Source organism: Orcinus orca, chromosome 16 (genome assembly GCF_937001465.1).
Source record: "Orcinus orca chromosome 16, mOrcOrc1.1, whole genome shotgun sequence".
NCBI lineage: Eukaryota > Metazoa > Chordata > Mammalia > Artiodactyla > Delphinidae > Orcinus > Orcinus orca.
The window spans coordinates 17,178,109-17,198,104 of record NC_064574.1 but is presented as its reverse complement, the minus strand read 5'-3'; the positions used below and the strand labels follow the sequence as shown (position 1 = coordinate 17,198,104).

The 19,996-nt window shown below is 52.3% G+C and overlaps 2 protein-coding genes across 4 annotated transcripts in view; one reads left to right on the top strand and one right to left on the bottom strand.

Annotated features, from left to right (window-relative positions):
• Positions 1–10,847, top strand: part of MYBL2 (MYB proto-oncogene like 2) — a 28,402-nt gene extending 17,555 nt beyond the window's left edge. For all 3 annotated transcript variants that reach the window (XM_033433760.2, XM_004272865.4, XM_049698705.1), the window contains 7 exons: positions 626–1,042; positions 3,107–3,246; positions 4,723–4,822; positions 6,604–6,717; positions 8,181–8,285; positions 9,583–9,729; positions 10,310–10,847. In XM_033433760.2, coding sequence (XP_033289651.1) covers positions 626–1,042; positions 3,107–3,246; positions 4,723–4,822; positions 6,604–6,717; positions 8,181–8,285; positions 9,583–9,729; positions 10,310–10,438 — 1,152 coding nt within the window. In that variant the 3' untranslated portion in view covers positions 10,439–10,847. The remainder of the gene's footprint in view (positions 1–625; positions 1,043–3,106; positions 3,247–4,722; positions 4,823–6,603; positions 6,718–8,180; positions 8,286–9,582; positions 9,730–10,309) is intronic.
• Positions 10,848–18,492: 7,645 nt separating this feature from the next.
• Positions 18,493–19,102, bottom strand: GTSF1L (gametocyte specific factor 1 like). The gene is given in 2 exon segments (XM_004286857.2): positions 18,493–18,546; positions 18,548–19,102. Coding segments are annotated over 2 exon segments (465 nt in total). The 5' UTR covers positions 18,959–19,102.
• Between the last annotated feature and the right edge of the window lie 894 nt (positions 19,103–19,996).

The following is a 19,996-nucleotide window of genomic DNA, read 5'->3' as shown; positions in this document are numbered from 1 at the left end:
TTAGAAACATTGAAAATACTAAATATTTAGGGACACATGTAAGTGGTAATTGATGAACAAACGCATAAAGATGGTAAATACTAGATTCAGGCCGTGATATCCTGCATGCGGGCAGAGGATGTGCCAGGTGCACCTGGAGCTTTAGTGACAAGGTTTTATTTCTTAGGCTTATTGATGGGTATGTGAGTTTTCTTTGTGTTTTTCTTTGTGCTTTTTGTATATCTTAAAAACGCACAGAACATTTTTGTAAGTAACAGCAAGTAGCCACAGGCACGATATGACTTCAGTTATGTTTCCAAATACAGATACAAAGAAGGATCTGAGGAAAGGCAGGGCAATGTTAAGGGTGATGGTTTCTGGGCTGTGGGATCATCCTTTTTTTTTTTTTTTTTTTTTTTTTTGTCTGGGCCACGCGGCTTGCGGGATCTTAGTTCCCTGACCGGGGAACGAACCCATGCCCCATGCAGTGGAAGCGTGGAGTCTTAACCACTGGACCACCAGGGAAGTCCCTGTAGGATCATGCTTGATGCTTGTGTATTTTCCTTTAACGAATGAGCCCTGTGGTATATCAACCGGTAGAAAAGCAGAGCCGTTGCAGTTATTCCTAAACCCCCTCTCTGGGCAGGACCCCGACGCTTGGTGTGACCTGAGTAAGTTTGACCTCCCCGAGGAGCCGTCCGCAGAGGGCAGCATTGGCGGCAGTCCGGTGCAGCCCCACCCATCGCAGCAGCAGCAGCAGGCCCCGCCACCCCGCCAGCCTGCCGCCGCTGTGCCCAGCGTGACCGAGTACCGCCTGGATGGCCACACCATCTCGGACCTGAGCCGGAGCAGCCGGGGCGAGCTGATCCCCATCTCCCCCAGCACTGACGTGGGGGGCTCGGGCATCAGCACGCCGCCCTCGGTGCTCAAGCGGCAGAAGAAGAGGCGAGTCGCCCTGTCACCTGTCACGGAGAACAGCGCCAGCCTGTCCTTCCTGGACTCCTGCAACAGCCTCACCCCGAAGAGCACACCCGTCAAGACCCTGCCCTTCTCGCCCTCCCAGGTACGTGGACCCCACCCCGACTGTTCTCTGGGCGCGGGTGACAGCCCCCCTGTGCCCAGTGCTGGGGACCCTGGAGGGCAGAAACGGGCCTGGCCCTGCCCTCATGAAGCGTCCGTGCTGATGGGAAGACCAGTTAATAAAAAAGGACCCAAATAAACGTGCTGAATGGAGTAAAAAAGGCGGCTTCTGGTACTTCGGGTGCATCTAGTCGGGGAAGGGTGTCAGCCAGGGCTTCTATGAGCAGGGGGATTGCTGGAGCTGGGGGCAGAGGGTGATAAACGGGCGGAGAAGGGAAGAGGACTCGGCGTGTGTTAAGAGTGAGTCTACTGAGCACCGATTTTATAGCAGGTTTGCCAGCCCTGGGGAGCGAAGGGGCTGATGACAGCCCTGCCCATGGAGAGGATGGCTGGGGTGGGGGACTTGGTGGTCACCATGTCCTGAGGAAAGGGCTGTGGGAGGAGCAGTTATTGAGTCGCTGAGGGCTTGTTGTGTTGAGTACTCCTTCCCAGGCTCTGTTTGTAATAGACACAGTGCTGGGGGCAGCTTGGGGGCCCTGTCTTTCCTAGTGGTGAGGGAGGCACTCAGAGTGGTGTCTCAGGTGGGGTTTGCTGACCGATTGATCGGCTTGAATAAAGGCTTGGAGTCAAGGGGAGAGCAGAGTGTGGTGTGAAGTCCAGAGGTAGGACTCACGGATGGGGGGCAGGAGGACTGATGGGGACAGGAGGAGGGTTGAGAGATGGGGGCTGGGGCCTCGGAGAGTCCTGGGTACAGCTAGCGGGTATGCACTGCGCTGGGGGCTGTGGGTGGGGGATAGCCTGGAGGGGTGGGGCAAGAGGGGGGGCAGAGGCTTTGGGTCTCAAGGGTCTCCTCCCTCCTGTGGGGACGTGAGAGAATGAGGCCCAGTGGTGGCATGTTTCCAGAGGCCACCCTCTCTGCTGTAGAAGGACTGAGTCCAGGCCTTTGTATCGGGATGTCTGGTGGTTCTGCAAGGTGCCCTGTGTTAGTTCAGTTGGGCTGCCGTGACAAAGAACTGCACACAGGGGGACTGGAACAACGGACTCATTTTCTTAGTTCTGGAGTCTAGAAGTCCGAGAGGGTGTGAGCAGGATTGGTTTCTTCTGAGGTCTCTGGCTTCTAGGTGGTAATCTCCTCTCTGTGTCTTCAGGTGGTCTTCCTTCAGTGTCTGTGTCCTAATCTCTTTTCTCTTATAATCTCTTCTTCTTTTGTAAACTTCTTCTAAGGACACCAGTCTTATTGGATCAGGGCACACCCATGTGGCCTCATTTTACCATAATCACCTCTTTAAAGGCCCATCTCCAAATACAATCACAGTCTGAGGTACTGGGAGTTACGGTGTAAACATGTGAATTTGGGGAGAACACAGTTTAGCCCATAGCAGGCCCCCCGTGAGGGCTGCTGGCTGGAGAAGGAAGACAGCAGGGCTGGAGCTGCCCAGAGAGCAGCCCAGGGTGACGGGGTGCAGCTGCCCTGCCCAGGGACCCTGCAGAGGGCAGTGGGCCTGAGGGCTGCAGGTGGCCCTGAGCTGCCAAGGGCACCTTCAGGGCAGAGGGGAGAGGGTGGTGCTTCAGATCTGGGTTTGAGTCCTGCCCCTACCTCTAGCACTCAGTGCAGCAATCCAAACCTCTCTTATCTGTAAGGGGGTCGCGATCTTTACATTTCAGAGGACCTGTGAAAACCATGTGAAATTCTCAGTGTGCAGTGCTCAGCTCTGGTGTGAGAGGGTGTGTCTAAGTGCTGATGTCACCATCTCCATCATCACTGACCCGCCTGTCGCAGTTCATTTAAGAGCTACTTTCTTTTCTGAAAAGGAGCTGCTCTCGGTCAGCTTCCTTTGCCTTAAGTACACCGTCAGCAGCACGTTGCGGGGTGGGAGATGGACCTCCCATCATCCTGGCAAAGCGAGGATTGGGTGATGCCCAGCCTGGGGTCTACATGGACCTGCTCAGTGGGTCCCTGCCCATCTGTCCTGGCCTCTGCTCTCTGGCGCCTGCCGGTGGGCTCTGAGGTCATCACCTTGTCTTGTTTCCTTTGTCTTCCTGGCAGTTTCTGAACTTCTGGAACAAACAGGACACACTAGAGCTGGAGGGCCCCTCGCTGACGTCCACCCCCGTGTGCAGCCAGAAGGTGGTGGTCACCACGCCACTGCACCGGGATAAGACGCCCCTGCACCAGAAACACGCTGCGTGAGTGCTGTGCCCCCGCCCCACCTGCACTGGGCCTGCCCCTCCCCAAGCAGTGGCCGGCCTGGCGCAGGAGGTTCTCTGGGGGAGGGACCCCTTGGAAAACCGCCTGAGACTCTGTTACAGGAAGGCCGCCTCCTCCTGGTCACCACACCTCTTCACTTCCGTCAGGGTAGTCTGCTGCTTCACCTCTGTTCTAATTCTTTCTTTTTTTTTTTCTTTTTTTTGGCCGCGCCGCATGGCTTGAGGAATCTTAGTTCCCTGACCAGGGATTGAACCTGCGCCCTCGGCAGTGAAAGCACGCGGAATTCTAACCACTGGACCACTAGGGAATTCCCCGTTTTTTATTTTTTAACTTGCTGGTTTTCTAATCTCAGAAATGGAGAGAGTCCACACTGCCACGAAAAATTTAATCTCTGCATCCTTTATAAGTTTCAAGTGCAGATCCGCTGTGTTTGAGTAGCCCTGCGTGGAGGACAGAAGGGCCCCCGGTTCTCTCGTCTCTCTGGTGCTTAGTCAGGGGAGACGGCCGTGCCCCGCCTCCCGTGTGTGTGAAGCACAGCGTTTCACCTCCAGCCTGTACAGGTTGCTTACCTGCTTCTGTGGAGGTGCTCTCACAATAAGTTTCCTCCCTTGTGTCATCGTGACTCTTGAATTCCAGGTAGAGAGAGTTACTTAACTGGTCGTCTGCTTGTTACATGTGCCGGGGAAGAAGCATTGCTATTTATGTTTCAGCAGTTAAGTTGTAATTCAGGAATCAGTTCAGGAGTTTTAGTTCTTGTAATGATACGTAATTTCAGAAAAGATGTATGAATCGCTTGGTCAGAAGTCAGTCTCTCAAGAGTTGATCTAACATTTAACACAAGTAGGCTTCATGAGAAATGATTCTCCTTTCAAGCCGAAATCCTGGACTTCAAATCTAAGCTCTTAAACTTATGCTGGAAGCAAGAAAAAGAATTGATACTTAGAGAACGTTTCATGAGAAATGATTCTCTATTCAAGCCAAAATCCTGGACTTGAAGTTCTTAAACAGACAGCTGGAACCACAAAAGGAGTCGCTGCTTCTCCGGAGAGAGGTTGGAGAGGGATGCGGTCTTCCTGGATCCCCACCTTCCTCGCCTCCCCGTTCTCTCGCTGGTTCTGCAGTGTGGCCACAGGCCGGCCTTGTTTTATGGAGAATCCTAGTGACAGCAGCCTTCTCAGTCGTTCTTCCAGCCTTTCGGGTGTGCTGGACCCTCTCAGACCCTTTCCCGTTTCTGAGGATAGCCCTTCCTCTCAGCCCCCGTAACTCCCTTCGGGGGTGGGGAGGTGGGTGTGTGGGCAAGTGTGATGGGAAGAGACTGTGTCCGGGGGTGGCCTCCCTGCTGCTGAGGCAGAGGTCTGGTGGAGGGTGGTGTGGGACTCACGGGCAGCCTGCAGCAGAGCAGCTGGTGTCTGCCCCCAGCCCCATCGTGAAGCCGCCTCCTCTGTCCCCGGCAGGTTTGTAACCCCAGATCAGAAGTACTCCAGGGACAGCACTCCTCACACACCGACCCCGTTCAAGAACGCCCTGGAGAAGTACGGACCACTAAAGCCCCTGGTACGTGGTACGGCCGGGCTGGTCCTCCAGCCATTTACGGTTCACAGGGCCCCGTCCCCCTGAGATCTCATTAGATTCTCCCAACAGCCTTGAGAAGTTGCAGATACCCTAGTTTTATAAATGGGGCCCCCAGGGTGGAGTTACCAGTTCATCAGACCTCTCTTGAGCAGCTGCCACGTGCCAGGCGGTGCTGGGTGCTGGAGCCACGGTGGCGTCCTGGTGAAGCTGGGAGTTTGGGGTAGTGGAAGCTGGCATTCAGCATGTAAGTGCATAAATGACTAAATACTCAGCACGTGGCCATGCCAAGCGGAACATGGGCAGGAGTTGGGACGGAGAAGGACCTGCTCGGGCGCTGGGGCTGGTTCAGGAAAGTGGCGAATTGCTCCTCAAACCGAAGCCTTTTGACCAACTGCCCATCCTTTGCAAAACACGGGAAAGCACTCGGGTGGGCTGGAGATGGCTCGCCAGTGAGGAGACACCTCCTGGCGTGCTTCCCCAGCAGTGTGAGAACGGCCCTTCTCCCCTGACTCTTCCTGGTTCGTGGGATGGTCCTGCTTTCCCCAAGGGCAAAAGAGAGAGCTGGCACCCGGGTTTTCCAAAATAGGCTGTGTCTTAGAAACCAGCTGAAGGTGGGAGAAAGACAGGTTGTGGAGAAGCATTTCCTGTGGACAAAGCCTGCAGCAAGCTCCCCTCCATGCTCACCACGTGGGGTCTGGGTGGTGGAGCCGTGGTCTCCCCATGCTGGGATGCAGCTGGTGGAGTTGCACAGGCCCCAGGCCAGGCCCCAGTCAGCACTGCCCTTTCCTGTCTGAGTGGGGTTCGGCTCCCAGATACTAAGAGGTCTGCGTGCTCTCCAGGCACGGCTGGAGGGTGAATCTGCCCTTGGCAGCGATAGTTCAAGTACATGGGGGCTTTTATTATTATTTTTTAAATAAATTTATTAATTTATTTATTTTTGGCTGCGTTGGGTCTTCGTGGCTGTGCGCAGGCTTTCTCTAGTTGTGGCGAGCGGGAGCTACTCTTCGTTGCTGTGCACGGGCTTCTCATTGCGGTGGCTTCTCTTGTGGAGTGCGGGTTCTAGGCGCATGGACTTCAGTAGTTGCGGCACGTGCGCTCAGTAGTTGTGGCTCGCATGCTCAGTAGTTGTGGCGCCCGGGCTTAGTTGCTCCGCGGCATGTGGGATCTTCCCAGACCCAGGGCTCGAACCCATGTCACCTTCATTGGCAGGCGGATTCTTAACCACTGCGCCACCAGGGAAGCCCACATGGGGGCTTTTAGAGTGACTTCTCGGGTGTTACTGTACCCTACACCTGCTGCTCAGTAGCTCTCTCCCTCCCCTGGTCTCTGCCGCCTGAGCCCCCAGGCCCGAGAAAGGGAAATGGAATCAATGTCCCCATTACTGCGGGACCGAGGGGTGAAGGAGTTAGGGTTTTGAGTGCATCCAGGTTCTAACCTCACAGCTGTGTGGCCTTGGGCTGGGGTCTCGCCCTCTCTGAGCCTCCGTTTCTACCTTGTGGAAGAGGTAGACAGCTATTTCCCCGGGTTGTGTGAGGTTGGCTGTGGTCAAGTGGGGACAGTCCGGGCCTGTGTGGCTCTCAGTGAGCAAAGGCCAGTGTCCCAGGCAGGACAGTTAGTGGCCATGGATACTGTGTGTGAGGCCAGTGTCCCGGCACTGGGCCTCCTCCCTGCTTTGCCTGGGTCTGCCCCGCTGCTCCCGTGAGCAGGCTCTGCCTGTGTCCTACGGTCTGGGTGCAGGGCCTCACTCACATCCCTGCCTGTAGCCCCAGACCCCGCACCTGGAGGAGGACTTGAAGGAGGTGCTGCGCTCTGAGGCCGGCATCGAGCTCATCATTGAGGATGAAGTGAGGCCCGAGAAGCAGAAGAGGAAGGCTGGGGTGAGTGGCTGGCGGAGCGGGGAGCGGGTCTGGTAGACATAGGGCACCAGGGGAAGTGGAACTGTGGCCCCGGCCCTTTGTTCCTGCAGAGTGGTTGTCCATGAAACCAACCAACGTAAGGCCTTGGTGCCTGGGACCCTTCCCTCTTCCCCTTTGAACTGGTGCCTCACTTATTCAGCACTGTTTGGACCCCTCTGAAGCGGGCTCTGGGCTGGGGGTGGTCGTCAGAACAGTAAGCAAGACCCAGAGTGGTCGCTCCCTCCAGGAGTGCAATGGGTGGAAACGGCAAACACCCTAGTGCCTCAATACATATGGTGTTACGGGGGTAGAAAGGGCACAAAGAGGATCTCAAGGGAAATCCTTCGTATGGAGCCAACCAGGTGTCCTGGCTGCATGAACAGGTGGGGGACAGTGGGCTCCGGTGAGGTGGGGAGCTGCTCTGGGCAGGGCCGGGCTGTACTGGACAAGCTCTCCCGCCGCCGGGCACGTGGGGTTTCCCAACAGCAGGTGGCTCTATGTCCCCTCTGTCTTTGTGCCCCTTTCTGTGCCCTCCTGGGGGCAGGGAAGACGGGAGTGAGCCGGGGTGGAGGGTGTGTCTTTGTGCCCCTTTCTGTGCCCTCCTGGGGGCAGGGAAGACGGGAGTGTGCCGGGGTGGAGGGTGTGTCTTTGTGCCCCTTTCTGTGCCCTCCTGGGGGCAGGGAAGACGGGAGTGAGCCGGGGTGGAGGGTGTGTCTTTGTGCCCCTTTCTTCCCAGGTGCTCTCCTGGGGAGCAGGGAAGATGGGAGTGTGCCGGGGTGGAGGGTGGGTGGGAATGTGGGTGGCCAGGCTGGGAGGGACCCACTGGGCTGGGCCCCTGGGCGTGTACGTAGAGCATGGCCGGGACCCTCCGTGGCCTCTCTGTGTCCGAAGGTGGTTCTGAGCCGCGGTGGCACCTGTTTGGGGCACAGTGCTGGGTTGGGGGGTGAGTACTAGTCTCGGAGCCCCTCCCTGGCATTGGAGCTGACCCCTGGCCTGCTTATAGGAAGTGCGGGGGTGGGGCTGAGCATTCCTTTAACAGCCTGTGTCCTGTGGGGTCCCACATCGTGTCACTCACCGGCAGGTAGGTGTTTTAGCTGTAACTTGGCTGTTTAGGGGAGCGTTTCGTGCAGTAGAGACTTGGGGGCTGCGCTTGGTCCCTTTGGGGATGAGGTTGGGTGGAGGGTGGCGTTGGTGTCCTCAGTACCAACACTGAGCATCTGTCCGGGCAGTCTGCTCTGTGGGCAGAGTCTGCAGCAGGGCCAGAGTGTCCCGGTCCCCCCCCCCCCCCCGCCCCCAGAAAATCCTCGCCAGCCGGGCGTGCTCGAGGACTCCCCTGCACCAGGGCCTGGTTCTGTGACCAGGGCAGCTGGGGCAGGCGTCATCAGGCGCTGGTGGTGACCCAGGGGAATCCAAACGCCTGCCCTAAGCGCCTCCTCCTCCCCCAGCTGCGGCGAAGCCCCATCAAGAAAGTCCGCAAGTCCCTGGCCCTCGACATTGTGGATGAGGACGTGAAGCTGATGATGTCCACGCTGCCCAAGGCTCTGCCTTTGGTAAGGGGTCTGGGAGAGAAGCCATCCTGTGAGGCCACCTGCTACTCCCCACCCGAGCTGCAGGAGGCTGGGGGGACGGAGTCTCCCTGGGGGCCTTCGCCTCTTGAGCCCTTTAGCCTGGAGAGGACCCTGGAGATGGAGTCCGGTGATTCTCAGGCTGGGCTTCCACGTGCCGGGCTCAGCAGGGAGGGAGCAGCTGGGCACCACCCCCCTGGCTTCAGTCCAGACAGCCCTGCTTGTGTCTTTCACAGAAAGGTTGGTTTGGCAAGAGTTGCTTTGCTAGAACCCGTTTGACAGCCATGGTTTCTGAGTCCCCAGCGCCTTCCCTTGCGTTCTGCTCCCGAGGGTGGCCCAGGAGAGGGTTGGTGACGTGCCTCAGGGCATAGCCAGGGGATTGGGGCACCTCAGCTCTGGCATGGGTGCTTCCCAGTTCCCAGGCCAGCCTCCAGCAAGGGGGCTGCTGCCTACACAGAGCCTGGGCCCCAGAAACCATGCCATGCTAGTGATCCCTTGCAGCAGACAGTGGGGTGAGCCCGTCTTCCGCTGGTAGCAGACAGTGAGGGCTGTGGCAGAGCTCATGAGGCAGCATTGCCTGACGAGATCCTGCAGGTGCGCCTGCTGCTCTCACAGCCCGTGCAGACAAACCTCCCTTTGGCCAGGCATCCCTGCCAGGCTGGGGACTCAGTGCCCGCCAGCCAGACCAGCCAGCATCGCCTTGGGCAAGTAGAATAATTAGCAGAAAGAGAAAAAGTTAGGGCAAGTGGTTAAGAGCAGAGGAGGTGGAGTGGGAGGCCTAGGGTGAGTCCTGACACCGGGCTCTGGTCTCTGGCATCTCTTAGGTCCCTGAGCCTCAGGTTCTTGCCTGTAATGAGGGCACTGAGCCCAGTAGGCTGTTAGGAGGGTAAAGGCCTGTCCGGGAGTCCTGGGGTGCTTTGTGCAGCTCCCAGTGAGTTCTAGTCGACGTCGGCACCTCTGTGGGTGTTTCTGGTCCCAGGAGAAGCTGGAGCATCGTCGTCTCCACCTGGGACGGGGAGGAACCAGATTCATGTAGAAAGGCACCAGCATTATTGGGCGTTTACTAGGTGCCAGGCTCTGAAACAGGTACTTTACAGCTGTTTTCCTACTGAATCTTTAAATGAATTCCCATCTGGAAGAGGAAACTGAGGCTTAGAGAAGGAATATCCTGCCCGAGATCCCAACAGAGGTGGTGGTGCTGGAATGTGCCTGCTGTTTTGTTTTCTCCTTCCCACAAAGCTCATGGCAAAACGTTGAGCCTTCGATTTGGTTTTGGTTTCAGCCAACCAACATCCCACCAGGCTCCTCTGGCCTCACCCCGTCGGGCAGCAGAGAGGACAGCAGCCTGCTCAACGAGGGCTTCCTGCAGGCCAAGCCCGAGAAGCCGGCGGCCCAGAAGCCCCGAGGCCACTTTCTAACTCCTGCCCCTGTGAGTGCATCCTCCTCGGACCCTTGCTCTGTGCGCTTCACACCTCAGGGCCTTTGCACAGGCTTTGCCTCTTCCTGATTAACCTAGGCTTCACATCTCTGTCCAGACGTCACTCCCTCAGGGAATCTGTGTACTAGAGACCACGCCCTCCACTAAGCCCCCCCTTCATGATGTGGCCTCGCTCGTAATTAAGACATTGTCTCTGTGACTTCTGTCCTTGAAGGCAGGTGTGCCCTGCCTGCTCCTCTCACCATCTGCACAGGTCCACACCTCTCTGCTCCTCACCAGCCTGCGTGGCTGTAGCTTTTCCTCATGAGGAGGCTGGTGCCGCGTAGTAGGGGTGAGGGTGGGGGGCCTTGTGGCCTGGTCTAGCCTCCTTGCTCGACATCTGAGGACTCCCAGAGATGGGAGTGACTTCCCAAGGTCCACCAGGAAGGTGCAGTGAGCACAGAAAGACTTGTGGCTTCTAGAGGGAGGGAGCGTCATAGAAATGTCCCCACCCCTCCCCGACCAGAGTCGCCAGGCTTCCCTGGGAGCACGCTGCCCCTTCCTGGATGGTAACCCTTTTGCCTCCTCCCAGATGACCAGTGCCTGGAAGGTGGTGGCCTGCGGGGGGACCAGGGACCAGCTCTTCATGCAGGAGAAAGCCCGGCAGCTCCTGGGCCGCCTGAAGCCCAGCCACACATCTCGGACCCTCATCTTGTCTTAGGGGCTTGGCAGTCACGAGCCCATTCTCATGTTTACAGGGGGCTGGGGGGCCGAGTCTAGGCTGTGAATTTGAGAATCACACAAAGATGACCGCCTGCAGGGAGCCTTCTGCCGCCGGCCCCTCCCCAGACTGCTCAGGTGGAGACAGAGCAGGGCCACCTACTGTCCTGTCTCCGAGTCCGGCTGCAGCTGCGGGCGATTCCTGGTGCTAACAGAACAAAGTCCCACCTCTGAGCTGGCCCAGCCCTCCCCCCGGTGCCACAAGGAGCCCCGTTAGCTTCTCCCAAGCCCTGGTCAGGCCTGGCCTCATCTCAGACCCCTGCTTAGGACAGGGGATGCGGCCAGCGTGCTCCTTCCTTCAACCAGTTGTTACATTTTCTTGAAAGAATAAAAGTTGTTTTTCTCCTGTGCTCTGGACCCCACCTTCCTCCTGGATCCTGCTTGTGCTTCCCTGGTGACAGTGCTTCCCTGGTGACTGTCCTTAGGGCCCTGAGGGATGCGGGGACCGGGGCCCTCATCATCAGAGTGCAACCTTGTCTGCACAGCCCAGGCCTGGGTCTCCGGACTCTGTTGCCCCCAGGGACCCAATGTGCTGGAGGCAGTTTTCTCTGTACCCAGTGGGTGTTTCTCAAAGCTCTGAGGACTTGGGGAAGGGGTGGGGCAGTGGTTGGCCCTTGCCGTGGGTGGTGGTTGGCTGAAGTGGCCTGTGATGAGCCCCACCCCCAGATCAGGCTGGTAAACAAGGAGTGACCGGCAGCTGGGCAGAACCTTCTGGCCACGGTGGCCCTAACTTCCCACGGCCAAGGCAGCAGTTCCAGCCTGGGCTCTGGACCCTGGTCATGGCCCAGTGCACAGACTGTGGCACTTGACTGGTGGCCGGGAAGAGTCCCTGGGGACTGAAGAGGGGCGTGTGTCTGATTTAGAGGGGTCTAAATCAGGGAGTGATGTTTTCAGCAGTGGGGTCCATCTGACAGGGCATGTGACCATCCCCGCGGGCTGCGGTCTCAGTTCACCGCAGGACGGCATCTGTCTGGGCAGCCCGGTATCCACACCCTGCTTCAGTGCCTCTGGTTCCCAAGGGAGACTTGGGGGCAGGTCCTCTTGCCTGGGGTCCCCAGCCTCTAAAGAGAGGACTGGGAGTTAGGACGCCAGGGTTCAAGTCTGCCTGACTGACACAGCCCTGTCCTGTCGGCTGCACACCGGGTTCTGTGACTCAGCATTGAGCCCGCCCCAGGCAGCCCCCATCGGTCACACGTAGCCAAGCCTGGTTTGAGCCTGGCTGCATCCTGGTCCCCATTTGAGACCCGTGACGGGCCTCTACCCTTCCCACCTGCCTCCTGCCTACGTGGCTGAGCTGGACACTCCAGCCAATCCCATGGCTGGGCCATGCCAGCTTCACGCCCCTGTGCATTTGCTGATTTCTTGGCCTGGATGCCCCTCTGCCCACCTTCAAATCCCTTCCTCTGGTGACCCAGGCGCTGTCACTGACTGCTCCCCACAGGGCTGTTGGCATTGATGGGTGACCTGCCCTGCAGTGAAGGTGGGGGCAGGGGGGTACCTTTGTCTCTAGGAGGTCATACTGTGTGGAACACCCACGTCAGACCCAGATGCAGCGTGCCTGGGGACCACTTGGGATTCCCCCCACCGGGGTCATCATAAACTCCTGGGGGTGATTCACAGTGGACTGGCCTGCAACCTGCCAGGGGCGTCTGCCCAGCGACACCCTCCCCACTGTCCTCCCCACCCACTGGGGCTTTACCCTGAGGCTCTTACCTGTCCCCCAAGCAAGGTGGCTGCAGTCACTGCAGACCTGTTAGCTTGCCCTGGGGCTGTTCTCTGCTTTGTGCCTGAAATAAACACGCATCCAGGGTCCCTCCAACCACTGCCTCCCCGCCCCCCACCCCCGGCTTCAGATGAGGCATGGTTCTTTCTGGTGTTGAGGATACGAGAGCAAAAAAAAAAAGAAAAATACCCCACCGACTCCACCCCCAAACAACCTTACTCTTCTGGAGCTTAGACTCTAGAGAGGGCAGACAGATCTATATATAACATGCCAGAGGCAACAGGGGCTCCGAAAAGAAAACATCAGAGGAGCAATAGCATGGGGGCTGGGCTGTCTGCTAAGAGGTAGGTTTGAGAGAAGGTCTGTCCACCGTGTGGACAGGGAGGGAAGAGCCCACTTGGGAAAGGTGGATTGGGTGCCACCGCAAGGGTGCTGAGGGCCCCGCTTGTGGTTTGACCATGAGGTTGGGGACCACAGTGCTCCAGCGGGGCCTGCAGCCTGGGGAGCTTGACTATCCCGGCTCAGCCGGAGCCCGGTGTTTTCCAGGCCAGAGTGACAAGCAAGAGGGAAATAGCCAGCAAGGAGCCGAGGTGCCAATCTAAATGCCCAGTAGTGAGAGTGATGATGGATCGTATGGCATTCCTATTTTTTTCCTATTTTGAGTTTATGTTTTGTTTCAATTAGGTTTTGGGTACTCGCCGAAAAGCTGGGCTGTTATAGCCTTTGCAAGGATGGTGCAACTCTATCGCCACCTGGTGGCCATTGGCGTGTTTGCAGCAGCAGGTAAAGTGAGCCATAGAAGTTTCTTGAAGTGCTTGGTAGGTCTTTGAAGCATTTTTCTGATTTTCAGGCCCCTTCTTCAGCATCCATCATCAAGCAGTTGTCTGGCCTTTGCTTGAACTCGTCCACTGAAGGGGAGAGGTGGCTCTTACTTGGCAGCCAGCTCCGTTGTTGGACAGCAATTGCGAAGATAACGATGCTTTTACCCAGAGAAGAAAATGTCCCCCTTGTAATATCAAAAGCAATAGGAAAGCTGGTGGGTGGGGAAATCAGGCTCTCAGGACAGGTAGCCGATAGGCCAGGATAAGCTTGGGAGTATGATTGCTTGAATGAGCCACTTTCTCAGCAGACCCCAGTAAGAAGATTTTCTATGTTCCAGCTATTTCCAGAGATCACCAAGGCTCTGATGCAGTCATGACAGTGATTTAACCCCCTCTAAGATAGATTTTATGTTTCCACCCTTGGCTGGATGTGTTTGAGAGCAACTAAAGCTGAGTTTCGATGTGAGTTGAAAATCGAACTTTTCACTGATACAGACCAGTGGTCTCAAGCTGGTCAGGACGCTGTTTTGTATATTAACTAGGGCTGATCTATAGGTATTTGGGTTGTAGTACGTAATGAACGGGACAGTCTGACAAGGACAGGTCCAGAGCCTGAGTCTCAAATGCTCTTCAGAAAGGCATGGGGGATGTCCTTCTCCCTGAGTAGCAGGCCTGGTACCCTGTAGGTGCTAATTGATACCTCATCCTGCCATGATGTGATGTGGCCAAGAGGGAAGCCTAGGGCAGCTAGGACTAGACGAGTAGGGAAGCCTTCATGGTTTTTTAGTGTTGATTCCTAGCTTAATTCTTCTGTGTTCAGGGAGCAGAGTCTCTGTGACTTCAAATCTTTGAAATGTGTTGAAATTTGCCTTTTCTGGTCAAGCATATCATCAATTCTGTCAGTGTTAGGCACTGGGAAAAAACGTGAGGTCTGCAGGCACTGGTGGCGGTGTCCCTTTTTTCTTTTTTCTGCTTTTTTCTGTGGACCTAGATTAGCCAACCCCCAAATGACACATGATAAGAATGTTGTTTGAAGCCACTGAATGTTGGAGTGGTTTGTTACACAGCATTAATGTGACAATAACTAGCCAATAGGAAGGTAGCTTGTGTCAGCTAAAGAACCCTGAGGAAATGAACAGTGCACGGTGGGCTCAACAGCGTGGAGGAGGAACTTAGGAGACCAGGAACTTTGTTGGAAATAAGTGGGAGGAAGGATTCCGGAATCCAGAGCCATTGTGACGATGCCTGTGTCTTGATTGTTACCCAGGACACCTGGCAAGCTTTCCAGGGGTTTCCTGGTAGCCATGGATAAAGCTCTGACTTCGGATCAGACAGACCTGGATGTGAATCCCAGCCTGGCTCTTTCCTGCTCTGAGCCTTGGAGTTCTTGGCTATAAAATGGGAGAACCCTTAACCTTCCAGAGTTGTTGAAGGGGTTGGGTAGAACACTGGCACACACTTGGGGCTCAGAAAACATGGGCTCTTACGATATTATTACAAAATGCTTTCTCATTTCTTTCTGTCCACAAGAACCCTGCAAACGAGAAGATAGTGTCCATGTTTCAGTTGACTGTTCTGAGCAGAAGTTACTAGAACGTGGTCAAGTCAGGACTTGAGCCCAGTTAAGGCCAGCACTTTAGTGCCCTGTTTCGTGTAACCGTCTGTTTCGTAGCCAGGGAATCAGAAACAGTAGAGAAAGCATCTACGTTAGGTATAGGTTCAATTTCTCAAGACTTTCCATGGAATTTCAACATACAGGACAATACACAGATCCCAAGTGATCAGCTGGATGAATTTTCACAAAGTGAACACACTCAGGTAACCAGTATGGTGATTGAGAAATAGACCATGACCAGCACCCCAGAACCCCCCTCCCTACCCCGCCAAGGGTAACCACCATCCTGAATTCAAACACCATCGATTTATCTTGCTTTTTCCAAAACAACATTGTGTAAATGAATTTCGCTTTATGTGAAACTACCCGTGCTGACTGGGTAGTTATAGTTGGTTCATTCTCATGACTGTATTGTGTTTCATCGTGGGACATTTCCATACTACGCCTGTTTCTCCTGAAGGACAGGTAGAGTGTTTTCAGGTTGGCATTATAAATAGTGCTGCTGTGAACAGCTGTCCACATCTTTTGGCAAACTCACGTACATATTTCTGGTTTCTACAAATTTAGGAGTAGAGCTGCTGCGGATCGGTTCAATTTCATCAGGCCACTTGCCACTTACTAGCTTTGTGAACCAAGGCAAGTTAATGAGCTTCTTTGAGACACTTTTCACGTCTGTATATTGGAAATAAAAGTACTTTCCCCTCAGGATTGTGCCTGGGACAAGGCACCTGCCCCAGGGTCGCCGCCCTTTCTTTCCTCCTTCCTCTGCTGTGCCAGAGCCCCCTCTGCCTGAGCACATGGCTTTTCTGCCAGGCTCCTCCTTTGCCAGGAATCCTCAAACATGAGATTGGAAAGTTCGCCCGCTATCCAGGGCTGCGGGTCCTACCTTTCCCCAGCCCATTCAGCTCTGATTCAGTCACTGGCACCCAGCCCAGCACTGGCTTGCTGTGGTCACTGTCACCGCTCGCTAACAAGTGTTTTTTTAATTTATTTATTTTTGGCTGCCCTGTGTCTTCGTTGCCACGTGCCAGTTTTTCTCTTGTTGCGGCGAGCTGGGGCCAGTCTTCGTTGCGGTGCGCGGGCTTCTCATTGCGGTGGCTTCTCTTGTTGCAGAGCACCACCTCTAGGCGCATGGGCTTCAGTAGTTGTGGCTCGCGGGCTCTAGAGCGCAGGCTCAGTAGTTGTGGCTCATGGGCTTAGTTGTTCCGCGGCATGTGGGATCTTCCCAGACCAGGGCTCGAACCCGTGTCGCCTGCATCGGCAGGCGGATTCTCAACCACCGCGCCACCAGGGAAGCACTCAGCAAAACTAAGAAATTCACATCAGTAGAATGCTGTTAACTAAACTACAGGCTTTATTTGTATTTCACCAGGTTTTCCACTAATATCTTTTTCTGTTCCAGAATCCAACCCAGGATACCACATTGCATTCAGTATATATATATATACACATACACTATATACATGCATATATAGTTTATCTGACTATCTCTCTTATTTTTATATAAATTTGAAATCTTCTATAATATATATTTAAAATATATATTGCATATAAATATATATTTATATATTTAAACCTCTTAATTAAAAATATATAATATACATTTGTACATAATATATAATATAATATATATATGCTTAAATTTTTAAAAATTGAAGTATAGTTGATTTACAATATTGTGTTAGCTTCTGGTATACCGCAAAGTGATTCAGTTATATATATATATATTCTTTTTCATATTCTTTTCCATTATAGTTTATTATAAGATATTGAATATAGTTCCCTGTGCTATACAGTAGGACCTTGCTGTTTATCTATTTTATGTATAATAATTTGTATCTGCCAATCCCAGACTCCGAATTTATCCCTCCCCCAATATATGTTTTTATAATATATCTAATATATTTTATATATTAGATATAACATTAAATATATTATAAAAATATATAAAATATATTTAAAAACTATTTTTATTATGGAAGAGTTCAAATTTATATATGTATTTTTTAAATTTTTATTAAAATAGATAATATATGTGATTTATATAAAATATATAATATTGTATGATATATCTTTATATTAAAATATATTGTAAATATATTAAAATATATTTTAAACTATTTTTATTATGTAAGATTTCAAATTTATATAAAAATAGAGAATAGTAAAATGGTAAAATAAACACATTTATATAAAAGTAGAGAGAATGTAAAATTTATTCTTTACTCAGCTCCAACAATAACTAACTCATGACCAATTTGTTTTATTCATTCCCCAAACCAAATTACTCTTTTTTTCCTGGTCTTGTTTTTTTTTTTTTTTTTTTTTGCGGTACGCGGGCCTCGCACTGCTGCGGCCTCTCCCGTTGCGGAGCACAGGCTCCGGACGCCCAGGCTCAGCGGCCATGGCTCACGGGCCCAGCCGCTCCGCGGCACGTGGGATCCTCCCGGACCGGGGCACGAACCCGCGTCCCCTGCATCGGCAGGCGGACTCTCAGCCACTGCGCCACCAGGGGAGCCCTCCTGGTCTTGGTGACCTATAGTTTGCAGCTATATGCCCTACACAGCACTTTCTTATTTCACCTACTTCCTATGTGGCAGTTCTCTAGTCCAAGCATTTTATTAACCATGGAATTTCAAGGGCCAACACCCAGAACTTCTCCTTTTTTCCAAGAAGAAATCTTTATGTAACACTTTGTAGAAACAGTTGAAGGGGCCAGGGGTGACAAAGTTATGAGTACTTAAAAAAAACTTAGCAGTTAAGACTTCCTTCTGAAAAATTTCAAAAGATTTAAGTCTTTTGCTGTTTTAGAAAAAATGTGTATTTTAATTTTTTGACCAGATGATGCATTCAAGTGTGTTCATATATAAAAGTTACTATAGGTAAAAACTCTCTCTTCCCTGTCCTGCAATCACCTAGTTGTCTTCCCTGGGGCAGCTGACGTTAGGGAAGAGGGCAGCACATATTTTCTGTAAGGGATCAGACAGTGAACATTTCAGGCTTTGTGGGAAGACCCCTGTACTAATGTACCCTTGAAGAGAAATTCTATGCAAGTACAAGCACATCCTTACACAGTCCTCTTCCACAAATCTACAAAAACAGTGACATGGACTTGGCTTTGATCAGTTGCAGTAGGGCTTGGCATACAACAGACCACAGGCCAAATCCAGCCCATCACCGGTTTCTGTAAACAGTTCTGTTCGTGGTCTACATATTTCCTGTGGCTGCTGTCATGTTACCAAGGCAGAGCTGAATAGTTGTGACAGAGACCATATGACTCGCAAAGCCTGAAATATTTACTCTCTGGCCTTTTATAGAAAAAGTGTGCTCGTCTCTGAGTTAAACAACATGTCTTAGCCTTTCCACGTCTTACGAAAGAGTGTCCTCGCTCTTTTTTCACGGCAGCATACTATTTCATCACCTGGCGGCACCATAATTTATTTCATCAAATACTCCCAACGGATATTTAGATCAGTTCGGACCTTTTGCTGCTACACATGATGCTGCCATGAATACCCTTGTTCTTACCTCATTGTCCACATGTGTGAATATATTACAGGATGAAAACCCAGAAGTAGAATTACTCCATCACGTTGATAATTTTTATAGCTATTGTCAAATTGCCCTCCAGCGAAGTTTACCAACTTACGTTCTCTTACCAATGTTATGAAAGTGCCCATTTTGTCCCATTTTTGTCAGCAGAGTGTTATTAAACCTATCTGTTAGGTAAAAAGGAGCATCCCACTGTAGTTGACTTTGTATGCCTTTTATTCTGGTGAGTTGCATCTCCTTTCATGCATTTAAGACGCCTGCATCTCCTTTCTGCGGCTGGCGGTTTACTCTCCTGGTCTGATGATCTTCTGGCGGGGGGGTCAGGGATGGGGTGTGGTCCTCTCTCTCTGACTCTCTCGCGTCGATTTCACAAGTAAGCTTTTGGGGAACAAAAGTCTTAAGGACAAACATGGGGTGGGAATTCGTGCTATCTACATTCCAGACATCAGAGTTGGGGAGCCAGCGGGACACTGGAGGGGTGTTTCCGTTCTGCTCTGAACTCGGAAGGCTGAACTTCAGAGGGCTCAAGCTGTCCTCTTCCTCCACTGTGCTTCTGTTGACACAGGCAGCCTCATGCTCCTCCAGCTTTTTGATGGGGAACACGTGGCAGGCGTTGTATTTGCAGCTGGCCATCTTTTTAGCTTTTTTGGGGTTCTTTCTCCTGCATGATGCCAGGTGGTATTGAAATCTTCTGAGTGGGATTCGGTGTTGAGGGTTGTAAGGGCAAATTTGTAAGGCTTCTGGCTCCATGGGAAATAGTTCTTGAAGCAGAGGAGTCCGATGCCCGGAGTCAGAATGAAACGTCCTTCGTGGAAAAGCCCTTTGGTAAGAAAGACGGAGCAGTCCTCTGCCAGCGTTGGCCCTTGGAGCTCTGTTGGCGCATGTCAGAACAACCTGTGCTCCCTGCTCTTTGAGACCACGAGTGGTGGGTTGAAGAAGGACAAGGGGCTATTAGGAGCAGCTGCACAGAGAGCAGACAGTCATCAAATGGCACATGAGACAGAAGAACCACACAAAACAGATGCAAGAGCCCAAACCACAGCAGCCCCTCAGGCAGGTGAAGAAGGTATGTGGCAGCCCGCCCTTGCCTCTGACTCAAACTATGTGATGTCTCGGGGCAGTCACGGACAGTCACAATGGGCAGCGTGTGTCATCAGAAAGAGGCTGCTTGTTGCCCATCGCTTTCAAGGGACAAGGTGGGCTTGGGGGAAGCTGCCATTCAAAACTGTTGTCTTTTTCTTAAATTGAAGTATAGTTGATTTATAATATTGTGTTAGTTTCTGGTGTACAGTAAAGTGATTCAGATATATATATATCTGAATATATATATATATATTCTTTTCCATTATGGTTTATTACAGGATATTGAATATAGTTCTCTGTGCTATACAGTGAGACCTTGTTGTTTATCTATTTTATATATAATAATTTGTATCTGCTAATCCCAAACTCCTAATTTATTATTTACCTGTCTTTAAACCTACATGTTTAATATAATTTCTGATATATTTGGGTTTAAACCTACCATCTTATTTTGTGCTCCCTAGCCTACTCTTTGGTTCATTTTTTTTCTCCTTTCTTCCCTTATTTTAAATAGACGTTAAAAAAAACCTTCCCATTTCTTTCACTATTTTGTAAGTTATGCATTGTAGAACTAATCGTTTAGTGGTTACTCTACAATGAAAACATTTATAGATAACTTATCAAGGCTTAAAGTTGATAAGTATTCCCTTCTTCCTGGATAATACAGGGCTTTTCCTTCATTTGCTTCCCTCCCGACTTATTATG